Source organism: Astyanax mexicanus, chromosome 18 (genome assembly GCF_023375975.1).
Source record: "Astyanax mexicanus isolate ESR-SI-001 chromosome 18, AstMex3_surface, whole genome shotgun sequence".
Taxonomy (NCBI): Eukaryota; Metazoa; Chordata; class Actinopteri; order Characiformes; family Acestrorhamphidae; genus Astyanax; species Astyanax mexicanus.
Genome location: NC_064425.1, coordinates 22,942,030 through 22,966,995, shown reverse-complemented (window position 1 = coordinate 22,966,995; position 24,966 = coordinate 22,942,030). Strand labels below are relative to the sequence as shown.

At 39.2% G+C, this 24,966-nt stretch overlaps 1 protein-coding gene across 1 annotated transcript in view; it reads left to right on the top strand.

The window, feature by feature from the left end:
• gbe1b (glucan (1,4-alpha-), branching enzyme 1b) overlaps positions 1 to 24,966 on the top strand; it is a 193,432-nt gene that overhangs the window by 14,195 nt on the left and 154,271 nt on the right. Inside the window, exons 2-3 of the mRNA XM_007236705.4 lie at positions 11,975 to 12,144; positions 16,867 to 16,982. Coding sequence (XP_007236767.3) covers positions 11,975 to 12,144; positions 16,867 to 16,982 — 286 coding nt within the window. The remainder of the gene's footprint in view (positions 1 to 11,974; positions 12,145 to 16,866; positions 16,983 to 24,966) is intronic.

The following is a 24,966-nucleotide window of genomic DNA, read 5'->3' as shown; positions in this document are numbered from 1 at the left end:
AGATACACTGCCTGGCTATAAAAATGTCACACACATTAATATTTGGTTGGGCTGCCTTTAGCTTTGATTATGGTATGCATTCGCTGTGGAATCATTTTAATAAGCTTCTGCAATATCACACCATGAATTCCTGTTCAGAGCTACATAAATTTTCTCCTTCTACTTTTTTTGGTGTAACTGTCTCTATTGTTCAATTGGGGGTTTTACTAGATATTGGAGTTATGCTATAAGGTTTTGATTTGAGTAATGTGCATTAGTGAGGTCAAAATGTTGGATGATCACTGCTCTATTTCACCCCTAAACTTCCCAACTCATCCCAAAAGAAAGCAAGAGTGTGTGTGTGCATTTGCACATCTATGACAGTAGTAGAGGAGTCTGATTTTGGGAAAAAAAATTGTTCTTTTTCTTCTTCTATTGTTTTTTTTGTTTTTTTGTTTTTTGGACAAATTTTTATTTCTTTGGTTTGGACTAGGGGTGGGCGATATGGCTCTAAAATAATATCACGATATTTCAGTATCGGTATTTTTGCGATAACGATATACTTGACGATATAGGAAAACTAAAATAATTCATATATTTCAGGAATATAGTATAATAGTATAACAGAACAATCATAATGTGGCAAAATAAATAATATAGCATAAAATAATATAATGCAGCAAAAAATATAGCAGAATATTTAGTGCATGCATATAAAGTGCAAGCTAAAACATTTGTACAATAAATACACCTAAAGCTTCACAGTAAATAATAGACTACTTTTAAGACAGAACAGCCCTATTATCACGATATGGATTTTTAATATCCTGATATTTCTGTCACAATATATTGTATACGATATAATATTGCCCACCCCTAGTTTGGACTCCATGGTTTGCTGCAACAAACTGGTTGATTTGAATCTTCAGACTTTTTTCAGTTTGGTCTGAATTTAAACACCCTAAGAGGGAAATGGAATTATCGATATATATTAGCATTTTTGAGAGAAAAAAAAATCTGAGAAAGCTCTGTCTACAGATATCAGATAAATATTTTAGTGAACACTCCTGATTTAGCCAGGCAAAAAAAAAAAAGAAAAAATATATATTTGTAATATTGGAGTAGAGCTTGTCAGACCCGTCTGCATTAAAGCAGTGGAGAGATTGTATGAACCACAGGTGCTGGGTCACTTGCTGTGAACACTATTAAAGATGGATTTGATGAAATACCTGAAGGTTGCCAAGTTTCACCAGAAGGTTAGGGAAGTTGGATGCCGGTCCCTCCAGTACTGTACTGTTTTAACATATTCCTCAACTCGCCTGCACCTTTTCCCCCTGAGGGAATCCCTGACACTATCTTGAGGGTCGTTCCATTGCTGTATTTTTAGCTTAAGCCTGTTGGGTGAATTGAGTGAACATATGTGTACATTTCAGGAGCAGAACTTGACCAGAAGTCATTTCTGAGCAATCATCTGCTGATGCAGATACCCTTTCAAACCTGCCTTGCTCAAAAATGTGGCATGTGCCAAAGCCTGAATAGCCTTTGGCAGATATCGCAGATTGCACACTTTTTTTTTTTTTTGTAAGAAGGACATTTTTCCCACTCTTCTGTTTGGATTTTTTTATTGCGTTGATAATGTAGATAATAATAGTGTTGGGAATGTTATCAATTAATTGGCTTTGGCTTGTACATCATGTGGATAAATGTAGATGTCTGATGTATGATATGAAATGTATGATTTTTGTCTGAAAAAGAGCAAAAGGATAAATCCTCTGTTTCTAATATTTCATAGGCCTGTTATAAGTCATAAACAGACTGTATGCTGTTTAATCTGAATCAGAATGAACCAATTAGTTCCCAAATATTTAGTACACGCCTACATTTCACCACAATTTATCTTTGTGTAAGTTCTTGTATTTGTTTTTTTTTTTCATTGTCCAGATCTTTCCCTTGCTTCCACAGTTCCGCTTAACTGCCTCTTTTCTAACTCTGTACTGCACAAAAAGAAAGGCAATGTATTTAGTACAATTACTTGTAGATGAATATTAAAGACTTTAAAGCTATAAAGGAACACCTGCAATTAGATAGTCGACAAAATAAGTGCCTTCACAAAGACCTGGCATAAAAAACCCAAAATTCAGAGTGAAGGAAAAGCAGTTAACAAAAGCCCAGCACCTCTAGAACTCCTTTAAGACAGCTGGAGAACCATTTTAGGTTGTAGGTTGAAGTCGAGTGAGAGAATAATGCCAAGAGTGGGCAAAGTTGGTATTAAAGCAAAAGGTGCTACTAATCTAGAATCTATAAAATATTATATAAAAGATATTTTGGCTTGTTTATTTTTTTTTGTTTACTTCATAATTGCATATGTGTTCCTTCATAGTTTTGATGTCTTCAGTATTTGCAATGTAAAATATAATAATAAAAAAGATTGAGCCCATGACCATATTGTCCTTGACTGTTCTCACCATTCTTCTTCTCTGCCTTTCTGATATTTTTCTTGGCCTGCCACTTCTGGGCTTAACAAGAACTGTCCCTGTGGTCTTCCATTTCTTTACTGTGTTCCTCACAGTGGAAACTGACAGGTTAAATCTCTGAGACAACTTTTTGCATCAATCCCCTGAACAACTATGTTGAACAATCTTTGTTTTTAGATCATTTGAGAGTTGTTTTGATGAGCCCATGATGCCACTCTTCAGAAGAGATTCAAATAGGAGAACAACTTGCAATTGGCCACCTTAAATACCTTTTCTCATGATTGGATACACCTGGCTATGAAGTTCAAAACTCAATGAGGTTACCAAACCAATTTTGTGCTTCAGTAAGTCAGTAAAAAGTAGTTAGGAGTATTCAAATCAGTAAAATGATAAGGGTGCCCATACATTTGCACCGGTCAAATTTTGGTTTAATGCATATTGCACATTTTCTGTTAGTACAATAAACCTCATTTCAATCCTGAAATATTACTGTGTCCATCAGTTATTAAATATATCAAACTGAAATGGCTGTTGCAAAAACCCAAATATTTAGACCTAAAAATGATTAAGATAAATAGAGGTGCCCAAACTTTGTCATATGACTGTAATCCCAGAATGGTATATTGTTCTTATCAAAGCTACTGTTCTTCTTGCGGCTTTGTAGTGGAGCAATGATTCGAATGCATTATTTAAGCACATACAAATACACATGACCTTGTGTATGAGAGAAAATTCAATCCCTTTTTGCTGATGTCTAGGAGTACTGTATGTATACTTTATCTCTGAATTTGTGAGTAATAACCCTTTTTATTATATTATATTATATTATATTACCAACCTTGAGTATTGTGCAGTGCCTCGGTTTGGAAGACGTACTCAGTGATCTTTAAATACACTTGGAGTTAAATATATAGTTGCAGAAAAATGTGTACTTGTAAAAAACACTTATACACTCATTGACAACATAATGTTCTGCAAAATGTCCTGCATTCAGTCATGTCTTGTAGTGTACAGAAGTTTGTTCATGGGCATAATTCTTGCCAATGGTAAGCGTTTTGGGGTGGGCTGTGGAGGTTTTTCAGTAGAAAATACTACGTTAGGCTAGAATTACGCCCGTGAACAAACTTCTGGCGTTTGGTACAATCTAAAGCGCCCTCTAGTGTCCAGGAGCATTTCCGGTGTGGCAAATGTATTTGCTTTCTCTTAATGCTGCATTTTTTATGTAGTTGCGTGGTCATCTTTTTTTTTTTTTTGCTGCGTTTTGTTAATGTAGTTGCGCTGTCATCTTTTTGTTTGCCTTGTACATGTTGTTGTGATTTGCCTTTCTGGGCCACCGTAGGGGAGCCTTCACATACAGCAGTCAGTCGCTCCAAGTAGTGATACAAGGGATACCAACAGCGCAGCGTTTATGTGCAGTACATCCTGCAGCTTCATGCATTTTTCAGTAGGATAATGCTTGTCCACAAATTAAATCAAAGGTATCCCAACAATGCCAGAATGTCTCTGCCAGGCTACTACCTTTTCTTGACCTGTCGGTTTTGCAGTTTTATTGGTAATTCAGCATGGACCTGCTGGGATGCCCGCTTTACAGGTTCTACAGGCCTGGCTGCAACATCTATGTGCAAATGTGCCGCAGGATGCATCCATGCCCAACTGCATCTCATATTGCATCTCTTCTAGAGGTGACCCAACAGGGTACTAGAGACTCTATTCAATTGAACAGCCCTGCAGAACTATAGTGAAGCTATACATGAAGCTACCTGTTTTCAGTGTTCAACCTGCAGCATTTTCCCCAAGTTTAATCATAAAGAGAAACTTTTAAACCGACCATTAAATCACATTTTTTTTTTTTTTTTACTTGTAATTGATGTTTATTCCTGAAGTGGGAAGAAAAACACACTCAAAAAAACTTGTGATCTGTATATTGTATCTTAGGATATCAAGGACGACTACTGCCTGCTTCAGTTGTGCGCTCATTATTACTAATAAGCGGGTTGGCCCAAGTTTTGATTCTGCAGCCGTTCGAGTTACGGTAATGACTGTGCTGGAAATCAGCTTCCTATGAAGTCACCTTGACGGGCTGATTGAGATTCAGTTTTGGATGTCTTCTCCAGACTCTAATCATCTGGGACACAAGCCGGTGGACATGCCGAGAATAACACTATTTTATGGGGTGCCACTAAGCAAATCCTTCGCCCGATCCACTGCCTGTGAATTACTCGTAATGACCATGACTTTGGGCATCATGTGCTGGTTTGTGTCTAAGGGTCAGGCCAGATTGAGTTTTAGAGAAATGTGTGAGACTTTAGATGGAGGAAAAAATCATCATCATAAACTGCTTAGTGCATTAATAAAAAAATAAATCTAAAATAAATGTCTGTTTAAAAAGTGCTGCAAGTATAGTTTGACTGTTTCCTTTAAAAGGGTCATGTAGGGTAAACGTAGCTGTTCATCCTACCAAAATCTATAGAGAGATATTTTTACAGAAAATACATTGATTACAGCTATTCCAGAGTGATGTCAGAATTAAAATACCGTATTTTTCGCAGAAAGACACGGGTGTCGCTATGTTTTCCTTCTTATTCAGCAGGTCTAGCCACTGAGTGGCTAAGCTAAGTTAAGTAAGTAAAACTGTGTTTTTTTTTAATAAATAAATAAAAAACATTTCAAACAAGTCAAATGAGCACTGAGTGTTAATCCACACAGATTTCTCTCCTGAAAACTGTTTATATGTGAGTAAAGTGCCTCAGTTTATTCACAGTAAGCTTAGACTTCCAGATTTCCACTAAAGCTGGTGCATTAGCATTAGCGGCTAATCTGAGGTTAGCAACAGACTACAGCCTCTGGATGGACAAAGAGCTAGCACGTAGCACAGTTGGTGGCTTATGCTAATACTGCTAGAGAGCTAAACTGAAGCTCCTGTATAACGCTGCATTTCAGCAGAGTGGCTTTACTGCTGCTTAAAACCTGGCTGGTAAAATGCATACATTTATACAATAGGAAACACTGACGATTTTTGAATAAATTCTAGAATTTTAAGCGCACTATAAGAGTCAAGAGTCAAGAGGCTTTTATTGTCATTACATCTGAGTACAGGTACACAGTGTGATGAAATTACGTTCCTCCGGAACCATGGTGCAACATAGAACAACAAGCAATAGACAACATAAAGTGCAGGAGTGACGACAGTGCAACATTAAACATAAAATTATAACACTAAATACAATAAATACAAAAGACGAGACAATTTAAAGACAGGACAGTGCAGTACCGATACGGTATAATAAAGTGTATAGTGGAGATAAGGTGCAGAGATGTGTAACATACTGTAACATATAGAACATATATAATCACAGCAGTTACTGAGGTAGAGTTTATAGTTTTTAAGAGTGCAGCAAATAAAGTCATGTCAGCCTCTGTGTGCTGACTGGGTGTGTGTGTGGGTGAAGTTCAGTTCTTTGTGAGTGTAAAGGGGGGGGTGTACAGTTTAGTTTTGTGTAAGGGGGGGGGGTGTACAGTTTAGTTTTGTGCGAGTGTGTTGGGTGAGTGGTGGGTGGGGTGGGGGTTCAGTTCTGTCTCTGTGCGTTGAGAAGTCTGACTGCCTGGTGGATGAAGCTGTTGCAGAGTCTAGTAGTGGAGGCTTGGATGCTCCTGTATCTTCTGCCGGACGGCATCAGAGCGAAGAGTCCGTGTGAGGGATGGGTGGGGTCGTCCACAATGCTGGTGGCTTTGCGGATGCAGCGTGTGGTGTAGATCTCAGTGATGGAGGGAAGAGAGACTCCGATGATTTTCTCAGCTGTCCGCACTATCCGCTGTAGGGTCTTGCGGTCTGAGGTGTTGCAATTCCCAAACCAGAAGGTAATGCAGGTGCTCAGGATGCTTTCTACAGTGCCTCTGTAGAACATGGTGAGGATGGGGGGTGGGAGATGTGCTTTCCTCAGTCTCCGCAGGAAGTAGAGGCGCTGCTGGGCTTTCTTGGTTATGGAGCTGGTGTTGAGGGACCAGGTGAGGTTCTCTGCAATGTGAACACCGAGGAACTTGGTGTTATCCACAATTTCCACAGCAGAGCCGTTGATGTTCAGCGGGTGGTGGACACCTGGAGCTCTCCTGAAGTCAACAACCATCTCCTTGGTTTTATCCACGTTAAGAGATAGGTTGTTGGTTCTGCACCAGTCCGTCAGCCACTGCGCCTCCTCTCTGTATGCTGACTCGTCGTTCTTGCTGATGAGGCCAACTACAGTTGTGTCATCAGCGAACTTGATGATGTGGTTTGAGCTGTACTTTGCAGTACAGTCATGAGTCAGCAGAGTGAACAGCAGTGGGCTGAGCACACAGCCCTGGGGGGCGGCGGTGCTCAGTATGGTGGTGCTGGAGGTGTTGTTTCCAATCCTGACTGATTGTGGTCTCTCAGTCAGGAAGTCTAAAACCCAGTTGCAGAGGGAGGAGTTCAGGCCCAGCAAGCTCAGTTTTCCTATCAGATGCTGAGGGATGATGGTGTTGAATGCTGAACTGAAGTCGATGAACAGCATTCGAACATAGCAGTCTTTGTTGTCCAGGTGGGTGAGAGCCAGGTGGAGCGCAGTAGAGATGGCATCGTCTGTTGATCTGTTTGGACGATACGCAAACTGCAGAGGGTCCAGTGAGGACAGGAGCTGGTTTTTGATGTGCCAAATGACCAGCTTCTCAAAGCACTTCATGATGATGGGAGTAAGTGCAATGGGACGGTAGTCATTAAGGCAGGACACTTGAGACTTCTTCGGCACAGGGACGATGGTGGTCGTCTTGAAGCACGTCGGCACGATTGCAGTGTCAGTAGTGTCCTGGAAGTGGGCGTGGATTTTCTTTGCGTAGGTGCGCTTTGCCTCTCTGATCCCCGGGAGAGCTTGGCTCTAGCTGTTCGGAGGCCAGCCCTGTCCCCTGACTTAAAGGCCTTGTCTCGGGATCTCAGCAGCACACGCACCTCTGCAGTCATCCACGGCTTCTGGTTGGGGCGGGATGTGATGGTTTTGGAGACAGTAACATCCTCAATGCACTTGCTGATGTAGCCAGTCACTGAGTCTGTGTACTCCTCCAGGTTGATGGAGTCATCAGAAGTAGCAGCTTCTCTGAACATGTCCCAGTCAGTGTGCTCAAAACAGTCCTGAAGAGCAGAGATGGCTCCTGGAGGCCAGGTTGTAACTTGCTTCTTCTCTGATTTGGCACGTCTGATGAGCTGTCTGTATGCTGGGATGAGCATGACAGAAATATGATCAGAGTAGCCGTAGTGGGGGCGGGGCTCTGCTCTGTACAAACCGGGAATGTTAGTATACACACAATCGAGCAGGTTAGCTCCACGGGTTGGAAAATCCACATGTTGGTGAAAGCTGGGCAGCATAGCCTTCAGATTACTGTGATTGAAATCACCAGCAACAATAAACAGTCCGTCGGGGTGTGAGTTCTGGAGTTTGGAGATAACAGTGTACAGTTCTTGCAGAGCGTTAGCATTAGCACCGTTAGCATTAGCATTAGCACTGGGTGCTACATACACTGCTATTATGTAGACGCTGCTAAGCTCTCTGGGCAGGTAGAATGGCCTGGCTCTGACTACAGCAAACTCCACCAGCGGCGAGCAGTAGCTGGAGATCAGCGCAGCGTTGTTACACCATGCTGTGTTGATGTAAACACACACCCCACCTCCACGTACTTTGCCCGAGAGGCCGGCGTCGCGGTCCGCGCGGTAGCTTAGCATGCCGCTCACCTCAATCGCGGAGTCCGGGATGGAGTCCGTTAACCACGTCTCCGTGAAAACGAACACACAGCAGTCTCTGAACTCGCGCTGGGATGTCCGCTGGAGCCGGAGATAGTCAATCTTGTTCGGCAGGGAGCAAACGTTAGAGAGAAGGAGAGATGGAACCGCTGGCCGGCTGGAGTTAGCCATTAGCTTAGTGCGGACTCCGGCTCTCTTACCGCGCTTTCGGCTCCTCGCGCAACGCTTGCGGAGAGACCGCTTCCGGCTAGCAGGCTCAGGAAACGCCGCGGATCTTAGCAGGCCTAGCGCGCGTAGCTCCGCTCGTAGACCGTCTGTAAGTACAGATTTTTGTTAATTTTGCAGGTCTAGCAGGGTCTGTCGGTCGTAAGTTGTTCCCATAGCGAACTTTTGCATGATTGCGAGTTCATTGGGTATGGACAGTTAAAGGGATGTGTGAGTGTTTTTGGCTTTCAGTGAAAAGTGCTTTTTTTATTTAATGCATGTAATGGATGTAGCGTTTAGATTCTCTGCCAGAGCCAAACTTGAATTGGGCTAGGATTGGGAGAGATTTCCCACCACTTTCCTCAGGCCCTATCAAGTCCACTCAAGAGAAAGGTCCGTGACATAGGCCTATGTGTTTTAATGCTTCTTTTTAATTAAAAAAAAAAGCTATAGTGTGATGATCACAATATAGCAAAGTACCAAACTGCACTGTGACCATAAGAGGTTGAGACATTACTTAACAATTAACAATGTTTATTACTGTGGCAAATACTGATATTTGTGACCCTTATTTTTAAGTGTTACCAACATCTTTTCACACTGACTTGCGCTGAAAGTTACGATTTATTTTCTAGCTTGAAGATACAGATAATTTTTGGTGATTGCCTTATAATTGCTGGGAATATTTAGCAGCAAACACATTATTTATTTAAGACATCAAGCAAGGTCCTCCTTTTTTCTTTCAGTAATTAGAGCTCAAATGTGGTATGCCTAATAGGCATGTTTACCCTATACCGTGTCAACGCAATGACTCAGAATGTTAAACAAATGACATTAAGTGTTTTATCATAGATTATCTAATGTAATATTAATAAAAGACGTCCTGGTGTGTAAAGACTTTGACTGTTTTGACTGATGCTCTTAGTAAGTAAGCTGTTTGATCCCTGGCACAGCAAGGCTCTGTAATTTATACCAGCAGTAATGGGGGTGGAAAGTGATGGATAGATTTGCTTGTTTGTTTCTTAATTTCAGAAGCACTGAGCATTAGCTCAGGCTTGGTGTATTGAGAGTGATTGTGTTTCTAAAGCAGTGGCTGGTGTTAGAGTAAGGGCGGAATTGCTTGTTTGGATACGAGTAGAAAAGTCAGAAGTGTCTGTTTGACTGAGAATCAACATGGTATTCTGAGGATTTTTAAAAAAGCTTTTGGGGTTTTGATGTTTTTTCAATCCCAGTGTTTTTGCTTTGTTGTATATCAAATTAAGCAAGGCCTGTTGTTTAGATTCTTCTGTACTGTGTTGTTGAAAACTAGAGCCTGAGGTGCTCAATACATAGCATAGCTTTTATTAATAGGGATGTCCCGATTATTTATTTATTTATTTGATAGTTAGTTAGTTTGTTTTGTTATTTTTGCACCCAATCTGAATCAAGTCTCTTAATTCTGCAAAACCAATCTTATATTTGTGTTTGTATAAGCCCTAGTTTAGATAAGACGTGCTGCTGATTTAATACCCGGAGCGTATGTAAAGACCCGGGGTGCACACCAGTTACCCTATTTTTCGACTATAAGGCGCACTTAATTTTTGGGAAAAAAAAAAAATGTAACAGTGTGCCTTATAATCTTGTGCACCTTATGTATGAATTTTACCAGTCAGGTTGTAAGGAGCTGTAAAGCAGCTCTGCAGAAGTACAGCATTATAAAGAAGTTTCAGTTAAGTTTCTCCAGTACCGAGGCGGGAGCAGTATTAGCATTAGCCGCTAACCGCAGCGCTAGCTTCTATGCCATTCAGACCTGGGTATATCGATCTTTAGTCTGCGTGTTTACTGTGTAAAAACAAGCTACATGGTACGAACTGCTAGCTGATAGAGCCACGGTTTACTGGAACATTTAGCGTTCCTCAGTGTAGCACTGTTTCCAGCGCCAAATGCTGCTAACCACAACCAGCACTGCTGCTAACCGCACTACAATTCTGGAAATCTAATCTTACTGTAAGTAATCGGAAGAGATTTACTCACCTAAATAAACATTTTTCAGGAGAGAAATCTGTGTAGATTAACATCCAGTGCTTATTTTTTATTTTTTTATTTTTTTTACAGAGTTACAATTTTGTTGAATTAGAAAGGAAACTTGGCGACACCCTTGTTCCTTACTATTGTCGCTTAAAATGTGCCTTATAATTTGTTGCGCCTTATAGCCGTAAAATATGGTAATTATAGGATTTGTCTTTAAGATTTTTTTTCAAGCATTTCCTATAAAATTTAGTTTTCAAATAGATTGACATTCTTCATTGTTGCTGCCTTAATGAAAAGGATAAAAACAACTAGGAGCTTTTTTAACAGGAAAACAGTATGTGTCAGCAGTGCATATTTGTGTCAATGCTATTTATTTCAGTTTTGTAGTATCCAGTTTATAGTTTACTTTTACCTTTACCTATGTCCCAAAAACTGTGTCCCCCAAAAACTGTCCCCCAAAAACTGTCCCCCAAAAACTGTGTCCCCCAAAAACTGTGTCCCCCAAAAACTGTGTCCCCCAAAAACTGTGTCCCCCAAAAACTGTGTCCCCCAAAAACTGTGTCCCCCAAAAACTGTGTGTCCCAAAAACTGTGTGTCCCAAAAACTGTGTGTCCCAAAAACTGTGTGTCATGTGCCATGTAGGTATATCACCGCTGTAGCACTGCATGTTGTTGTTGTTATCAGAGAGTAGACTTTGAGGGGCAGTGCAGGGTGTAGTGAATAATTTGGGATGGGTCTGTAACAGTTTTCGTTGACAAAATTAACACTATGACGAAAAATCTTGGTTCACAACCTATTTTTCATGACGAAAACAAGGCGAGAATAAAATGACAAAATTTAAGACATTAAAACTAGACTAAAACTAATAACCAAAAGACAAAAATGTGACTAAAACTATTATACATTTTAGTCAAAAAAATTAAGATTAAACTAAGTCAAAACCACTTGAAAGCTAATCTGTAAACGCTTATATGTGAAGCGCTGAGTGAGAAATTAATTAAGTAAAAGGGACAGAAAATTGCTAATTTTGCTACAAACATAATTTTTGGGGCTCGTTAAAATATGTTTATGGAAACCCAGGGCATTCAACACTCCTGTTAATACTTTACTGCAAAAAAGAGCACGTCCATCTTAGCAATAACGTGGGGGAACTTATATTCTCTAATGTCTGTTAATTGCACAGTGGATTGCTATTTTAATCCGAATATGCCTGGATCAGCCTACAGATCCTGAGTCACTGGATTGTGAATTGGGACATCCGTTAAAATAATAATACTTCAGAGATTATGTACAGAGATACTGTAGTTTTCCTTTAATATCTGTGAAGGTCTTTCTTTGATTTCCTGAACTATACATGACCCTCAGCATCCTTGAATTACATAATCCAACTTTCACCAAATGGATAATGTGCTTTTCTTCTTAAAGAGACATCAGTCATATATTAATGTTTAAGAGCATTTACAGAGCTTTACTTCAGGCTCTGAAGGTGAGGATAGTGAGGTTTTGTCCTCCTCACCTCTGGTTCATGATGTGTATCTCTCCTCTTGTCTTTCTTTGGAAGATATGGCTTGTTCCAGAAGCAGCTCTCACTCCTGGAGGAGGCCGAGGGAGGCTTTGATCAGTTCACACGCAGCTACTGGAGCTTTGGTGCTCACCGCCAGCCAGACAACAGCCTCGTCTTTAAAGAGTGGGCCCCAGCTGCTGAGGCGCTGTTCCTCACTGGAGAATTCAGTATGTACAAGTCTTATTTATCTGTTTTTTTTTTTTTTTCTTTCTTTCTGTTCTCAGCTTTGTGTTGAAATGTGTCCTGCTGTTCGGTTGATGAGATTGCGTCAATTAGTTTCCGTCCTGTAAGTTCTGCTCATTTCCTTGTTTTTATATCCTGCGCCCTTCATTGAAACATAGCCCAAGGTATATCCATGCACTCCTTTTCAGAGCACTAAAAATAATATTATTGAAATTGCACAACACTAACAGAGAGAGAGAGCCACGGTAAAAAAACGACTGGGTGCTGTTTTATTTGGGTCATTACTGTTTTAGTGGTGCAGTGTATATAGTAAAGAATTCATAAAGTACAGGAATGAATGTAATGAAAGTGAAAGCCATAAACCTTCATCTGCATTTTATGGATTTTTTTTAGTTGATTGCTTTTTAGTTTAGAGTCTTTTTGTAATACTAGATAAAAACAACGTTATGTAGATCTGCCTCTGGAGGAAAAAAAAAAAACTAAAGATATCAAGAGTGTCTTGGCTGGCGTATATAATAAAATTAGAGTCTGCCTTCACAGAGAACCTTCTTCTTTTCTCTTTTTTATTCAATAAAGGGATCTCTGTCTCTGAGAAAAGAAAAGGCGAGAATAAAGAATATTTCTTCACTGTTTCCTGTGTTCAAATCCGGCCTGAATTGCTCAAATATTATTTGGCCTTGTGTTTGATTAATGCTTTCCTGTCTGAAGCATCACAGTTTATAAAAAAAACTCGATTGGATTAAGTTTAGCTCGTTTAGTTGTGAGCTTCTGCACAGTATATTGTACATAAAGCAAAATAATGAGTACAAAGTTTAAAAGTGTAGAATGTCAGCTACACTTGTGAGTTTTGACATCTCCATTAAGTTAAAAATGTATGACTTCTTCTTACACATATATTGTACATTCAGCCGCTCAGTTATTGCTGGGATAACTTTGTGTGCTGTATAATTAGATTATGAATAAGAAAACTAACAGCGAGAGTTCATTCCAGTTGTGTTTCTTCAAGTTCTTTCACTTGATTCCTGTCTGGGAAACAAACCTTATATTTATTAAAACTTTTTATGTATATTAAGAACTTGACATGCAACATTTAAAAGAAAAATCTATATTATAAAATACATTCCATTCTTACATATAAAAGCACATATCTAATCACTCCCAAGCCCAAAACTATACAATGGAAGTTATAATGCTAGAAAAAATGTCTTATGAGCTGTCCTGGTGTTTTTTGCCCCTTAACCTGACTCTGCATCTGTTTTATATATTTTCCTTAATAAAATTAATGGATCCTCCGCATTTAAGTTTTGTAAAGACTTGTATATGAAAGAATGTATATGCAAAAATGACAGCTAATGCTGCTGTGCATTCATCTGACATCATAAGAGTTAAACATGTGGCGTTGCCACTGGGATCTTAGGGGTTAAGGGGGGGGCGCCACGTAGAGAACAGGTGCCAGCCAACCGTGATTCAGAGTGAACAGGCGAGGGGCGGGTTCTGAACTGGGGTATAAAGAGAGTGGGAGGGTTTATCAGGAGAAGAGAGGGAGAATTCTAGAGAGTGGTTCTCTCGTACGTTCGAGGCTGTTGCTGTATGGGTTTATTTTTATGTGGATTGAGAGGAATAAAACTACGGAGAAAAAGATGCAAGAGTCTCCAGTGTGCCGTCCTTTAGGCTAGTTCGCCACAACATATATAAATGAGAGCTTAGATTCTCTGCCCGAACCCGACCTGACCCAAAATCCGGGGCGAGATTTACTACCACATTCCTCGGGCTGGGTCGGGTCGGGCTCCAGAAAATAGTTTGAGATAGGCGTTTTTTAATTATATTTTTATTCTTAAATAAAGCTCTGGTGTGATAATCACAATGTTGCTAAGTAACCAGTTATTATTGTTCACGAAAAAGAACCAAATAGCGAAAACTGAAAGTGAAACTAAACTAATTTTTTCATAAGCGCTGTTTTCACTCCCGCAGTTGTACAGCGGGGGGTGTTGTGCCGATTCTGTCCGCGAAGCGGGAGTCGGATTTAGCAGGGAGTCGGATTCAGTAGCGGATTCGGCACAAGCGCGGCGGCACCTCGCGGTCCGCGGTGTTAGTTGAAAGTGCTCGCGCTAGCCTCAAAATACGACAGAAAACAATGAGGGAGCTGCAGAATTATTTATCGGACTAGAATATGAGGAGATAAAAGAGAACCTTTACCTGTGAGTAGCTCACACCAGAACACGCAAATCTCTCTCTCTCCCGGTCTCTCTATCTCTGTGTCTCTTTCTCTCTTTCTGTCTCACTCTGTGTCTCTCTCTCTCTCTCTTTCTCTCGCACGTGAACTCCTTCGCGTTTGACTTGCAGCACTGTGTGTAGCTGTTCTTAAAAATCATTTTAATTAAATAATAGTTCTATGCTTCTATGTTACAGTGTTAATTAACATAATTCTCATATTTCGCTCATTGAAACAGCCCGAAAACAGCTAGTTTATGGGGCGGGTCGGGCTCGGGCTCATAATGAAAGTTTATGGTTCGGGTCGGGTTGGGCTCGGGCAAAACGTGCACGGGCTCGGGCTGGGTCGGGTCGGATTTTTTGGGCCCGATCTAACCTGTAATATAAATAGGAACTTAAGGAAAAAAGGAAAGGAAAAAAACTACACCAAAAATCAGCAACTGAAGTGTACAAAAAACATATAATTAATACTGAACAATGATCCATATATTTTTAATTAAACTGTTTTTTGCTTTGTTGGTATGTTTACTTTAATGTTAAAATGTTCAGTGTTAAATAAATACATTTTAAATAGTAGTTTAGTAAATGCATGAAAATATATCGAGCAGTAAAAAATTTTATGAAATTTCTACCCTTCGTTCCCTCTTCCCCTAATGGGTGGTATTATCATTTTATGTTACATTTTTTACTATAAATAAAAATACAGATTCTTAGGCTGCTTAGAAACTGGAGTTTTTAATATAGGCATCTGTCCTATAGACATTTTTTAAATGAGGTGGTGTAGCAGAAAAACTTTCACTTCACTCTTTCTTCTCTGAAGCATGGTGGCGTGGGTATGCATGGCTGCCAGTAGACTCACTAGTAGTTCACTTTAGTATTGATTATGTGTCCGTCAGCAGCAGCAGCAGTAGCAACAGGATGAATTCTGAAGTACACAGAAACCCTGTAACTGCTCCAAATGCCTCAAAACCTCAGCAACAGTGAACGGGCTTCACCTTGCTGCAGGACAGTGACCTGAAAAATATTACTAAAACACCTGGGAGTTTTTCAGGGCCAGTGAAAGTGAAACCTTCTAGACTGGCCAAATCTGTCTCACGGCTGGAGCTCCACAGAGCTCACCCAGACAAGACTGAAGGCCTAGAGCAAGCTGGAGCTGAGAGATAGCTGGCTTACAGGCCTGGAGGATCAGGGAATGTAGCTTGTGTCGGGTGATGTCTGGGTTGCAGATTTCATCAGCAAAAGTTTCAGCAGCACAGTACTAAACATATATATAATATATAGTATGGATGAACCACAATAAGAGACCACTTAAAAATTATTTGATTTTACCAAATTGAAAACCTCTGGAATATAATCAGGAGGAAGATGGATGATCACAAGCTATCAGACCAAGCTGAACTGCTTGAATTTTTGCACCAGCAGTGGCATAAAGTTATCCAAAAGCAGTGTGTAAGACTGGTGAGGAGAACATGCTAAGCTGCATTAAAACAGTGATAAAAACCAGGGATATCCTACCAAATATTGATTTCTGAACTCAGCTAGGGCTGTACAATATATTGTTTCACTGTAGTAATCGCAATGGGTGCATTCGCAATAGTGACATTGCATGTCAATTAATACGTTTTACTGCTCCAATACAAATTGAATATTCCTTTTTTTCCTTATTTTCCAAAGACGAATTTACCCAGCATTAGGGATGTACAGAATATTCCGCTACCAAAATTAGGTGAAGGGGCCATATAATTTATACCAAACAATGATGTTATCTTTGAGAAGCAAGTCAAAAATCATTTGGGCTGTTTAATGTATGCAGTAATGAAAAAAGTGACAAAATTAATAAATACCTTCAAATCTTTCCACTTTTCTGTTTAATTTTGTTAGTTTTCAGTCAAAAAAACATTCCACACTATCATTTCTTTTTCTGCATTGTTGCACAGAGAGTGCATGTTGATATCATGACATAATGGATTACTGACTACCAGTGCAACTTCAGCTAATATATACTTCATTTATATCCCTATTTGATGCTGAGCATAAATTAGCGTGTAGATGATTTTTTTGCAAAGACCATGTAAATGCTTTTGACAGTGATCAGCAAAGTGTTGAAGTATTGCCTATGCTGAGGGCAGTTATGTCTATAGCTAATTAACATGAGTTAAGTATTTAAAATGTTCTCTAAACTGAAGATGAAATTTATTGTAAAGTAAACTGTGTATCTCAGAATTCATAATTTGTATTAAAAATATTAGTTAATTAATATTAATAGTTATTTTTCTGGAATTAACACACTTGAATTTACTTTGTTGTACTGCATTACCTAATGGAAAACTATTGGTGTAAATTTTATATTAATATATATCAATATTAAGATATTAATATTATATATATATATATATATATATATATATATATATATATATATATATATATATATATATATATATATATATATATATATTTATTTATTTATTTATTTATTTTTTTGCTTTTGATAGATGGCTGGGATAAATTCGCTCATCCATACCAAAAGAAAGAATTTGGGAAATGGGAGCTGCACATCCCACCAAAAGAAGACAACACACCAGCTGTTCCTCACAATTCCAAACTGAAGGTGAGTAGGCACCTTGTGTATTTTCACCAGTTACATCAGTCTGAGAGGAAAGTTAGGTATGATATTGCCCATCACCTGAACACTATTTTATTACAGAGACAGCTTTGATTTAAAGGTCTTATTCCATCTTTTTTTATTCATTTTAAAATGTTTAGTTTTAGTCTCTAATATAAGTGAATGCTATGGGAGCTGTTTTTGTAAAATAAAAAGTGCTCCAGTGATCCGGTATAATGCTGCTTTAGTCCAGTGGAGGAGTGTTCGGGGTGCAATGATAGGATTTCTGCTCTTGCTCATGAGTATTCATACATGCAAACACATCGCCTCTGATTGGCACAGCGATACGGGCAGCGGTTAGAAACGTAAAAAAAAAAAAAGACATTTTCACACTTTTTAATAACAGTCTTTTTCATGTCATATGTTACTTTATACATTTAGAGTCTCAGTAAAACGCCAAATCCACCGGAGATCCTATGTAAACACACGGAGGTGGGTAGTCCAGGTCCAGAAAGTAAAAATCCCCTGGGTTTTGTTGGCTGAGCTGCAGCAGAGCCGTCCAAGCTGTTGGAACAAAACCTCAGGGTTTTGGACTAACACAAGATAGCTAGCAAGCTAAGTAACTAGTATAAACAGAACTTTTTAAGACATATACACGCCTCCTTATCTCATATTGTACTTCGCTGGTGGTGTTCAATAGACAAATTCTAACCATTTGTTCCTTAGTTCTGAATTACTGGGCAAAGCATATAACACTGATGTGTTATTTGCACAAATAACAAAGGAACGAACATCCATGTTGTTCCAAGCACTGTTAGCTCCTCTCTGACGAGACGGTGTCGCTGCCTGGCATTATCTCTGCCTGTGGGCCTTAAAGGAGACCTTTAAGCTCATTAAAAGGCCAGTCTGTCCTCAGAGCCAACTGCCAAGTATATTATTAGTGACAAGTTTGATTTTCGGATTTCCATATATATGTACTGTATACAGTGTATATAATGTGAATAAAACATTATTATTATTATTATTATTGTAACAATAGTTATATTGTTATATAATATAGTTTGACAAATTGCCGCTCACAAGATGCCGCTGTCTTTTTCTGCCCACTATAAAAAAAAACTGAAAAAAGAAAGAAAGAAAACCTGTACAAGACTAAAGTTTGCCAAAGAACATCTTGTCAAAGAGGGCTGTGATTTGGACAGATGAATCTTGAGGTTGGTTTTATTTTTCTTTTGTTTTTGACAGCAAGCGTTACTCCTTGCACACCTTCCCTGAAATTCAATCTTGTGCAGTTCTTTTCTCTCTGATGGTAGATGCTGTACTTCTGTACTTTCACACAGTGTACAGACTTTTTTGCGCATTGTGTGGTCTGCTCTTGGGCTGCACTTTCTAGAAACACCTGATATAACCATGTTGAGAGTTGTTTTACACAAAACTATTTTTGTAGACAGTGGAATGGCTGCTTTCTAATTGTTTTGAGACAACTGATTCCTATTAAATCTTCTTTCTGAGTTTGTGGTACACCACTCATTACAACAATCAAGAGTAAACCCAACTAATGTCTGAGGATTAAATAAGACTGGCTACTCCAGAGTCCTCTCTAATCATGTTCTAATCATCTGCAGCTGATGTGCTGCACCTGATTCTAATTGCAGGTGTTTTAAGTAGTAGTAAATGTGAGGGTGTTCTAACTTTGTTTTTGCATTGATAGAAATGCAAAAAAAGAAAACTTTTCCTGTTCAGTTAATTTTCATCTGTTTAGTGATATTATATATAATAAGTACAGGGGTTGGACAATTAAACTGAAACACCTGGTTTTAGACCACAATAATTTATGGTCCCGACGGACAATTCTGGTGAAAACTGGAGAGCTGAGGCGCACATTGAATTCTGCCGTGATTTGAGCAGCCGTAGTTTTATGTTTTTTTGGATACAATCCGGGTTAGCACCCGAACATCCCTTTCAGACAGCTTCCTAATTCGTCCACAGTTAATCCTGTTGGATGTGGTTCGTCCTTCTTGGTGGTATGCTGACATTACTTTCTTTCTTCTTTCTTTGACGATGACTGTAGATCAAGATAAGTCCAATCATGGCTCCACCAGTGTTGTCTGAAATATAATTAAATCAAGTGAACCAACAGGTACACTGAGTATACAGACATAGCAACAGATCATATTAAAACGGCTATAAAAGTGAGGTGTTACTGAACACGTTATTTTTGGTGTATTGGGCTGGTGGTAACAATGGTGTAACCCAGCTTTCCCCAGCAATGCTGTCCAGTCATGGGAGTCTGTTAGGTCCTATACTTGGATAACATTTGAGTTGAGAAGTGTTATCTCTGAGAAGTGCACTCAGCTGTCCAACAGTGTCGGACAACTTCGCCGGGTTGGTGACTGTCACATGATGGGGGAGATGTAGACAGTAGGTGGGAAATCGAGACAGTGGGGGAGAACCGATGATTTCTTGACAGTGCTATCTTTGGATTGTTTTATTTAACGCCTTCAAATTGCAGGCTTATTATATTCTAACGTGACTATTCAGTATAACACAAGGAAGACAAGGACTTTAAGCTTATTATTTTACATATTTTCTTGGGTATGTAAAGGGTTAGCTCTAAACCCTGTAAGAGCAAAGTGTTTTTTTTTTTTGTCATTTTAGGTAGGATGAGTTATAAGGGTACATTGCAGGGACATAAAAGGGGGGGGGGGATAGAAAATGGCGAAGGAAGGTATAGAAAGAATAGAAAGAGAAGACAGTCATATATTTTACCTCACATTTCCCCCCCATGGCCCCCCACCCCACCTTCAAATGGCCAGATCAACACAGTGAGCAAAATGAGAAAAAGTGACCTTCACGCCTGCAAAGAATAAAAGTTGTAGAACAATTGGAAGGAAAATAGATGCGATAATAATAATAATAATAATAATAATAATAATAATAATGATCATAATGGTGATGATGATAATAATAATATAAAGTAAACAGAGCTTGGTCCAGAGATTCAGAGTATCTGAGTATCAATACCATTTTCCCAGGCCTTTAACATGCTTTCTTGGCCACCATGAAAGCGAGAAGTCAACAATTCCAGATTAATGACGTCCACAGCGAAGTGCAAAGATTAAAGCATAGCTAAATATCTATTTAGTAATTATACTTAATTATAGTTAGTTATAATTATTACTTATGCTGTTAATAAGGAATTACAGATCATGAAATAACGGAAACCAGCTAACACCCTCTTCCAGCTCCTACTGGCATTTGTCAGTTCTTGGCTTTGGATGAAGTGTCCCTTTAAATACCTCCACCTACCATAAGCGGACCACAGCGGTAATGGTGGCTGAAGTGTGATGGATGACACGAGGGCGGCTCTTTTGCTAGATGGAGCTCAGCAGGCGTAAGCTGCTCTTCTGGCTGCCGGGCTGCTATTGTCAGCCTGGGTCGGGCAGTGGGTGATAAGAAGCAGATGCAGACCCTGGCATCTGCTCCTGCCTTGGTTAGCCCCTCGGCCCAACTCGGACCGCCGCTGCAAACTGGATTATCCTCCCGGAGAACAATGCTGCATGCTGATATTCCTGCAGCCTGTCCTTTGCAGGCCTGTGGATCCAGGAAGCAGTTTTCTACTGCTCATTTACATAATAAAAGACTTTTCCTAATTCAGATTTTCTGTGCATTTAATAAAAAAGGGTTTTCTTGGGACATACTTAATATACAAGCTTGAAGATCTTATTTGGATTCTTATTTAGACTGTATATTAATATAAACATTGCAAATAATTTTAGGTAACTAATTTCTATTATTCTTCCATATTTTTATTTTGTCTGATTGATTGCATTTAGAGTTATTAAGATACTGATACTGTTCCAACTCCAAATTATTTTTGCGAACAGTTTCTAAATGACATGATTTGTATTAAGCAACACATATTGTCCATTTTTGTTGTAAAATGAATGATCATTAATAGCTCAGGATGGACCAAATATTTTGCTTTTGGTGTTTTTGAGTAAGTAAAATAAAGTTGATGATAAATTAATCAAACCCAGTAATAAAATGTGTTTGGTACTCTGTATTTAGCTTTCAGACAAATGTTTCATTTTGTTTGGTTTCATAAAAAATAAAAAAAATCACTCATATAGCATCCCTACCCTAACTGCCATCAAGCATCCTCTTAACATAGCAAACACCTAACAGCATCTGAGAGACCACCTGGGACACCATAGCAACCACCTGATGACATTTCATAGCGACAACTTAACTATCACTAATCAGCTCCAAAACAAACCAAATACGTAAAATGTTATACCATCCACCTGCGATACCATAGCATCCTCTAAACAACAGCAAATATCCACCACAACCATAACAACCACATTGCAACACATTATCATTCACCTGAAAAGGCATAGCAAGTTCCTAGCAACCACCTACAGTAGCGTCCATGAATCAACCACATAGCAAACCTGTAAAATGCTAAAGCAACCATTTAACAACTCTGCAACACCATAGAAGCCACCTAGGATACCCTAGTATCCTTTTATAGCAACATCACAGAAATCCTCTTTTTGTCATATCAACCAATTCGTAACACATTACCAACCATTTAACATGGAAACATAGAAATCACCTGAGATACCATTGCAACCATGTTGCAACACCTACCAACTGCCTGGAACTGATAATCACTTTATCTGTACTTGAACTAAAGCTGCAATTAATTATCTCTAAAAATGATAGAAAAACAGCTGAAAATGACATTTAAAAGGCTTTAAATGTTGGGATATTGTTTAATTGTGGAAAGTACTAATATTTAATAAGTAAATATGTAATCTGTTTTGTTTGGGCACTTTTGGAGTTAAACTGTGTGAGTGAGCCATTTACCCATCTCCCATTGTGCTTATGTCCCCAGCACTTTGTGTAATGCAGGACTGTTACAAATTAAAGATTAGTTGACGTTGAAATTTGTAGTCGACAAATTTAATAAACCAACATTGTTGATTATATCGACTAATCGTTGCCTCCCTAACTTGAACTGTACACTAGGCTGCACGATGTATCGATTAAAGCGAGGGTGGGGAGGGGGCAGAAGTAAACAGGAGGTAACCGCATGACCTCCATCCACATGGTTGGGCATGTGCTCGTAAACGCGTGTGTTGAAAGCCGTGCACCTCAGTCCAGCACAGTTTTGCACAGATACTTCCAGTTACAGCTGAATTCACGCAAAAATTCTTATTTACCTTTTAAAATGCCATTTAAATGCCTGGTTAAAGAACTGGTTACTGTTGTTTTGATGTTTTCCTCGGGTTTTGAGTGCTTGCCGCGGAGTGATTGGTCCGGGTGCGAGACAGTACACGGGTGGGGGCAGGACTGGTGACGTCATGGGCCCTGCATTGTTGAATATCGTGATAAATATATTCGAAGAAAGAAGATTTACAATGTAAAAATGTTCCAATATTGTGCAGCCCTAATATTGACTAATCGTTGCCTCCCTAACTTAAACTGTACTCTCTATGTGTTTGGGTGTGTTCTCTAATATGTGTCCATTCATTTAAACCTGCATTTGTCATTATTATTTCCTTTTCAGCAGTCTCCACCTTCCCCTGTCACTCTCGCTCCCTCTGCCAGTCTGTCTGGCAGTGGCTCCCTTCATTCATCCAGTGGTTTGGCAGTAATTGTATAAATGGTGCGGGGCCTGCAGTGCGATGGGGTTGCGTGACCTCCAGAGAGATGGTGCTAATGACTGTGTCCCAGTGGGACACTGCTCCATGGGTCACCTGCAGGGGACAATGGGCTAGTCATTACCTCTCTATGGTAGTTGAGAGAAGGCACCATCAAATGATCCATCCTCAGAGAGGGAGAAAGACGGAGCGCCTTCGGGTGTGTTCGTGCTGTGAGAAATGCTCCGCCATCGATCCGTGCTCCCATGCTGACTGTGCCGTGACAGTGCATGACTGCAGGCGCGGAAGAGGGGGGGACTGTAAGTAAGTTAGATTACAACAGCAGACGGCACACAAACCAGCTCCCGCTCGCTCCTTTTACTTCTGTTTGGAGAGGCTGATTGGAAGGTGAACATGTGCCTGTAATCATAAACGATGATCGGGGACCAGTGCTCTGTTGCTGCATTCTGATTCTGATAATCTGATTACTGCAAGAACCAGAATCAGAGTTTGTCAGTAATCCGACAAACACGTTTGGATAAACTTGGGTAATCGGGTAATAGGAAAAGTCAGTAATTGGATTTTTGCTTTGCGACCAGCCAGTAATCTCACAGAATATAATGCCCCACTGCGTAAAAATTTTAAAAGAAATTTCATGAAATTGAAAATTTAAATTCTGCAGAGGAATTTTATTTTGACAATACTACATTAACATCCTAGGACCTGGCGTCCACATGTGTGGACATCACATTTTGGGTTGTCTAAACCTCTAAACCTGAACACTAAATATTGCTCTACAAGGGCCTGGTGTCCTTTTATGAGGCCATTATTCTGTCACCTAGTGGTTAGGCCTGTCACAATAATTACATTAGCGAATTATCGCACAATAAATGGACATGACCTCAATAATATTTGATAATCGTGATCTCCTCTATAGTGTTTATTCGAATGTTTGTTGACATACATAACAGTGACCAGTATTTTAGCCAGTCATGCTAAATGACTACTGCTTCAATAAATGTGACTCCATACAAACAGTGTGGACTGCAGTAGGTGAAGAAGATTTTTTTTATTTTTTTAAACTATTATTATTTAAAATGTTACATTTAAAAGAGTATAACTGATTTGTTATGCTGTACTATTATCATTTTGTCATTGGAATTTAAATGGTTTTAAAATTATGATAAAATCGTTCATCGCAATAATTTCTGGGATTATATATTGTCCACAAAAAATATTATTGTGACAGGCCTACTAGTGGTACCAGAAGTGTTTAACATGTTACAGTTTCTTTTTGTTTTCTTTTTTTTCAGAAATAATAATAAATGAACAGTAAATACAGTAAATGTTTATGTATTTTACTTTGTTACGTCTTTGTGTTGAATCAGCACTTCAAATAAGCCATATTGCTCAAAGGGGCACAATTGTTTCTACGGTTTCTACTTTTGTTTTGTACTCATCCAAAAAATGCTGCTGTGTTCAAGCACAAAATTTAATGTTTTGCACATCATTACTAATAGCGACTTTATTGTGTTCTATTGAAATTTGAATCTAAAGTCCTCATATGTGGACATATTATTAGAAACTACATAATGTAAAAAAAAAAATCACTAATTAGGTGCCATTTGGCAGAAATGGCAAAGATAAATAAAAAATGCATACCATGCAAGAGTTTGGGTCTTAGGAGATTAAATAAAGCCAAATCCAGTTAACCACTGAAAGCCATACTAGACATTTACTCAAAGGCAGACAAACTTAGTCTTTTAGAGAGCAAACACATGCTAATTTACCTCAGAAACATGTACTAACCTAACTCTGTACAGCTCTTGTCATTTAGCTGGAAAACAGACAGTTTTTAAAGACGTTGAGTAAACTGAGTAAACCACACAAGTAAGTCTTGTTAAACCCACTCTCCAAATCCTGCCAAGTGTGTGTTTTGTTTCTGTTAGCATCTCCATTTGATTCCTGATTAGCCCAGCTGTTAGCATTTTGTATTTGACAGTACTACAATAAATTACAGCCATATACATTGAACCACTGAAAGCTACACTAGGTATTTACACAAAGGCAGACTTTTAGTGAAGGTAGTCTTTTAGTGTACAAAACAAATGCTAAGGCTAATTTACCTCAGCGAACATGAACTATCCTAGCTGGAAAACCTGCTTCAAACTCTGCCAAGCCCGTCTTCTCTTTTTGTTAGCATCTCAATTTGATTCCTACTAAGCCCTGCTGTTAGCATTGTGGCTAAAATGTTTCAATACCCCTGAGCCTGGCTGCTCTGTCTTTTTTGCCATTGCAGTACAAACCCTGTTATTAGCATCATGGCTTACCCGGTCTCC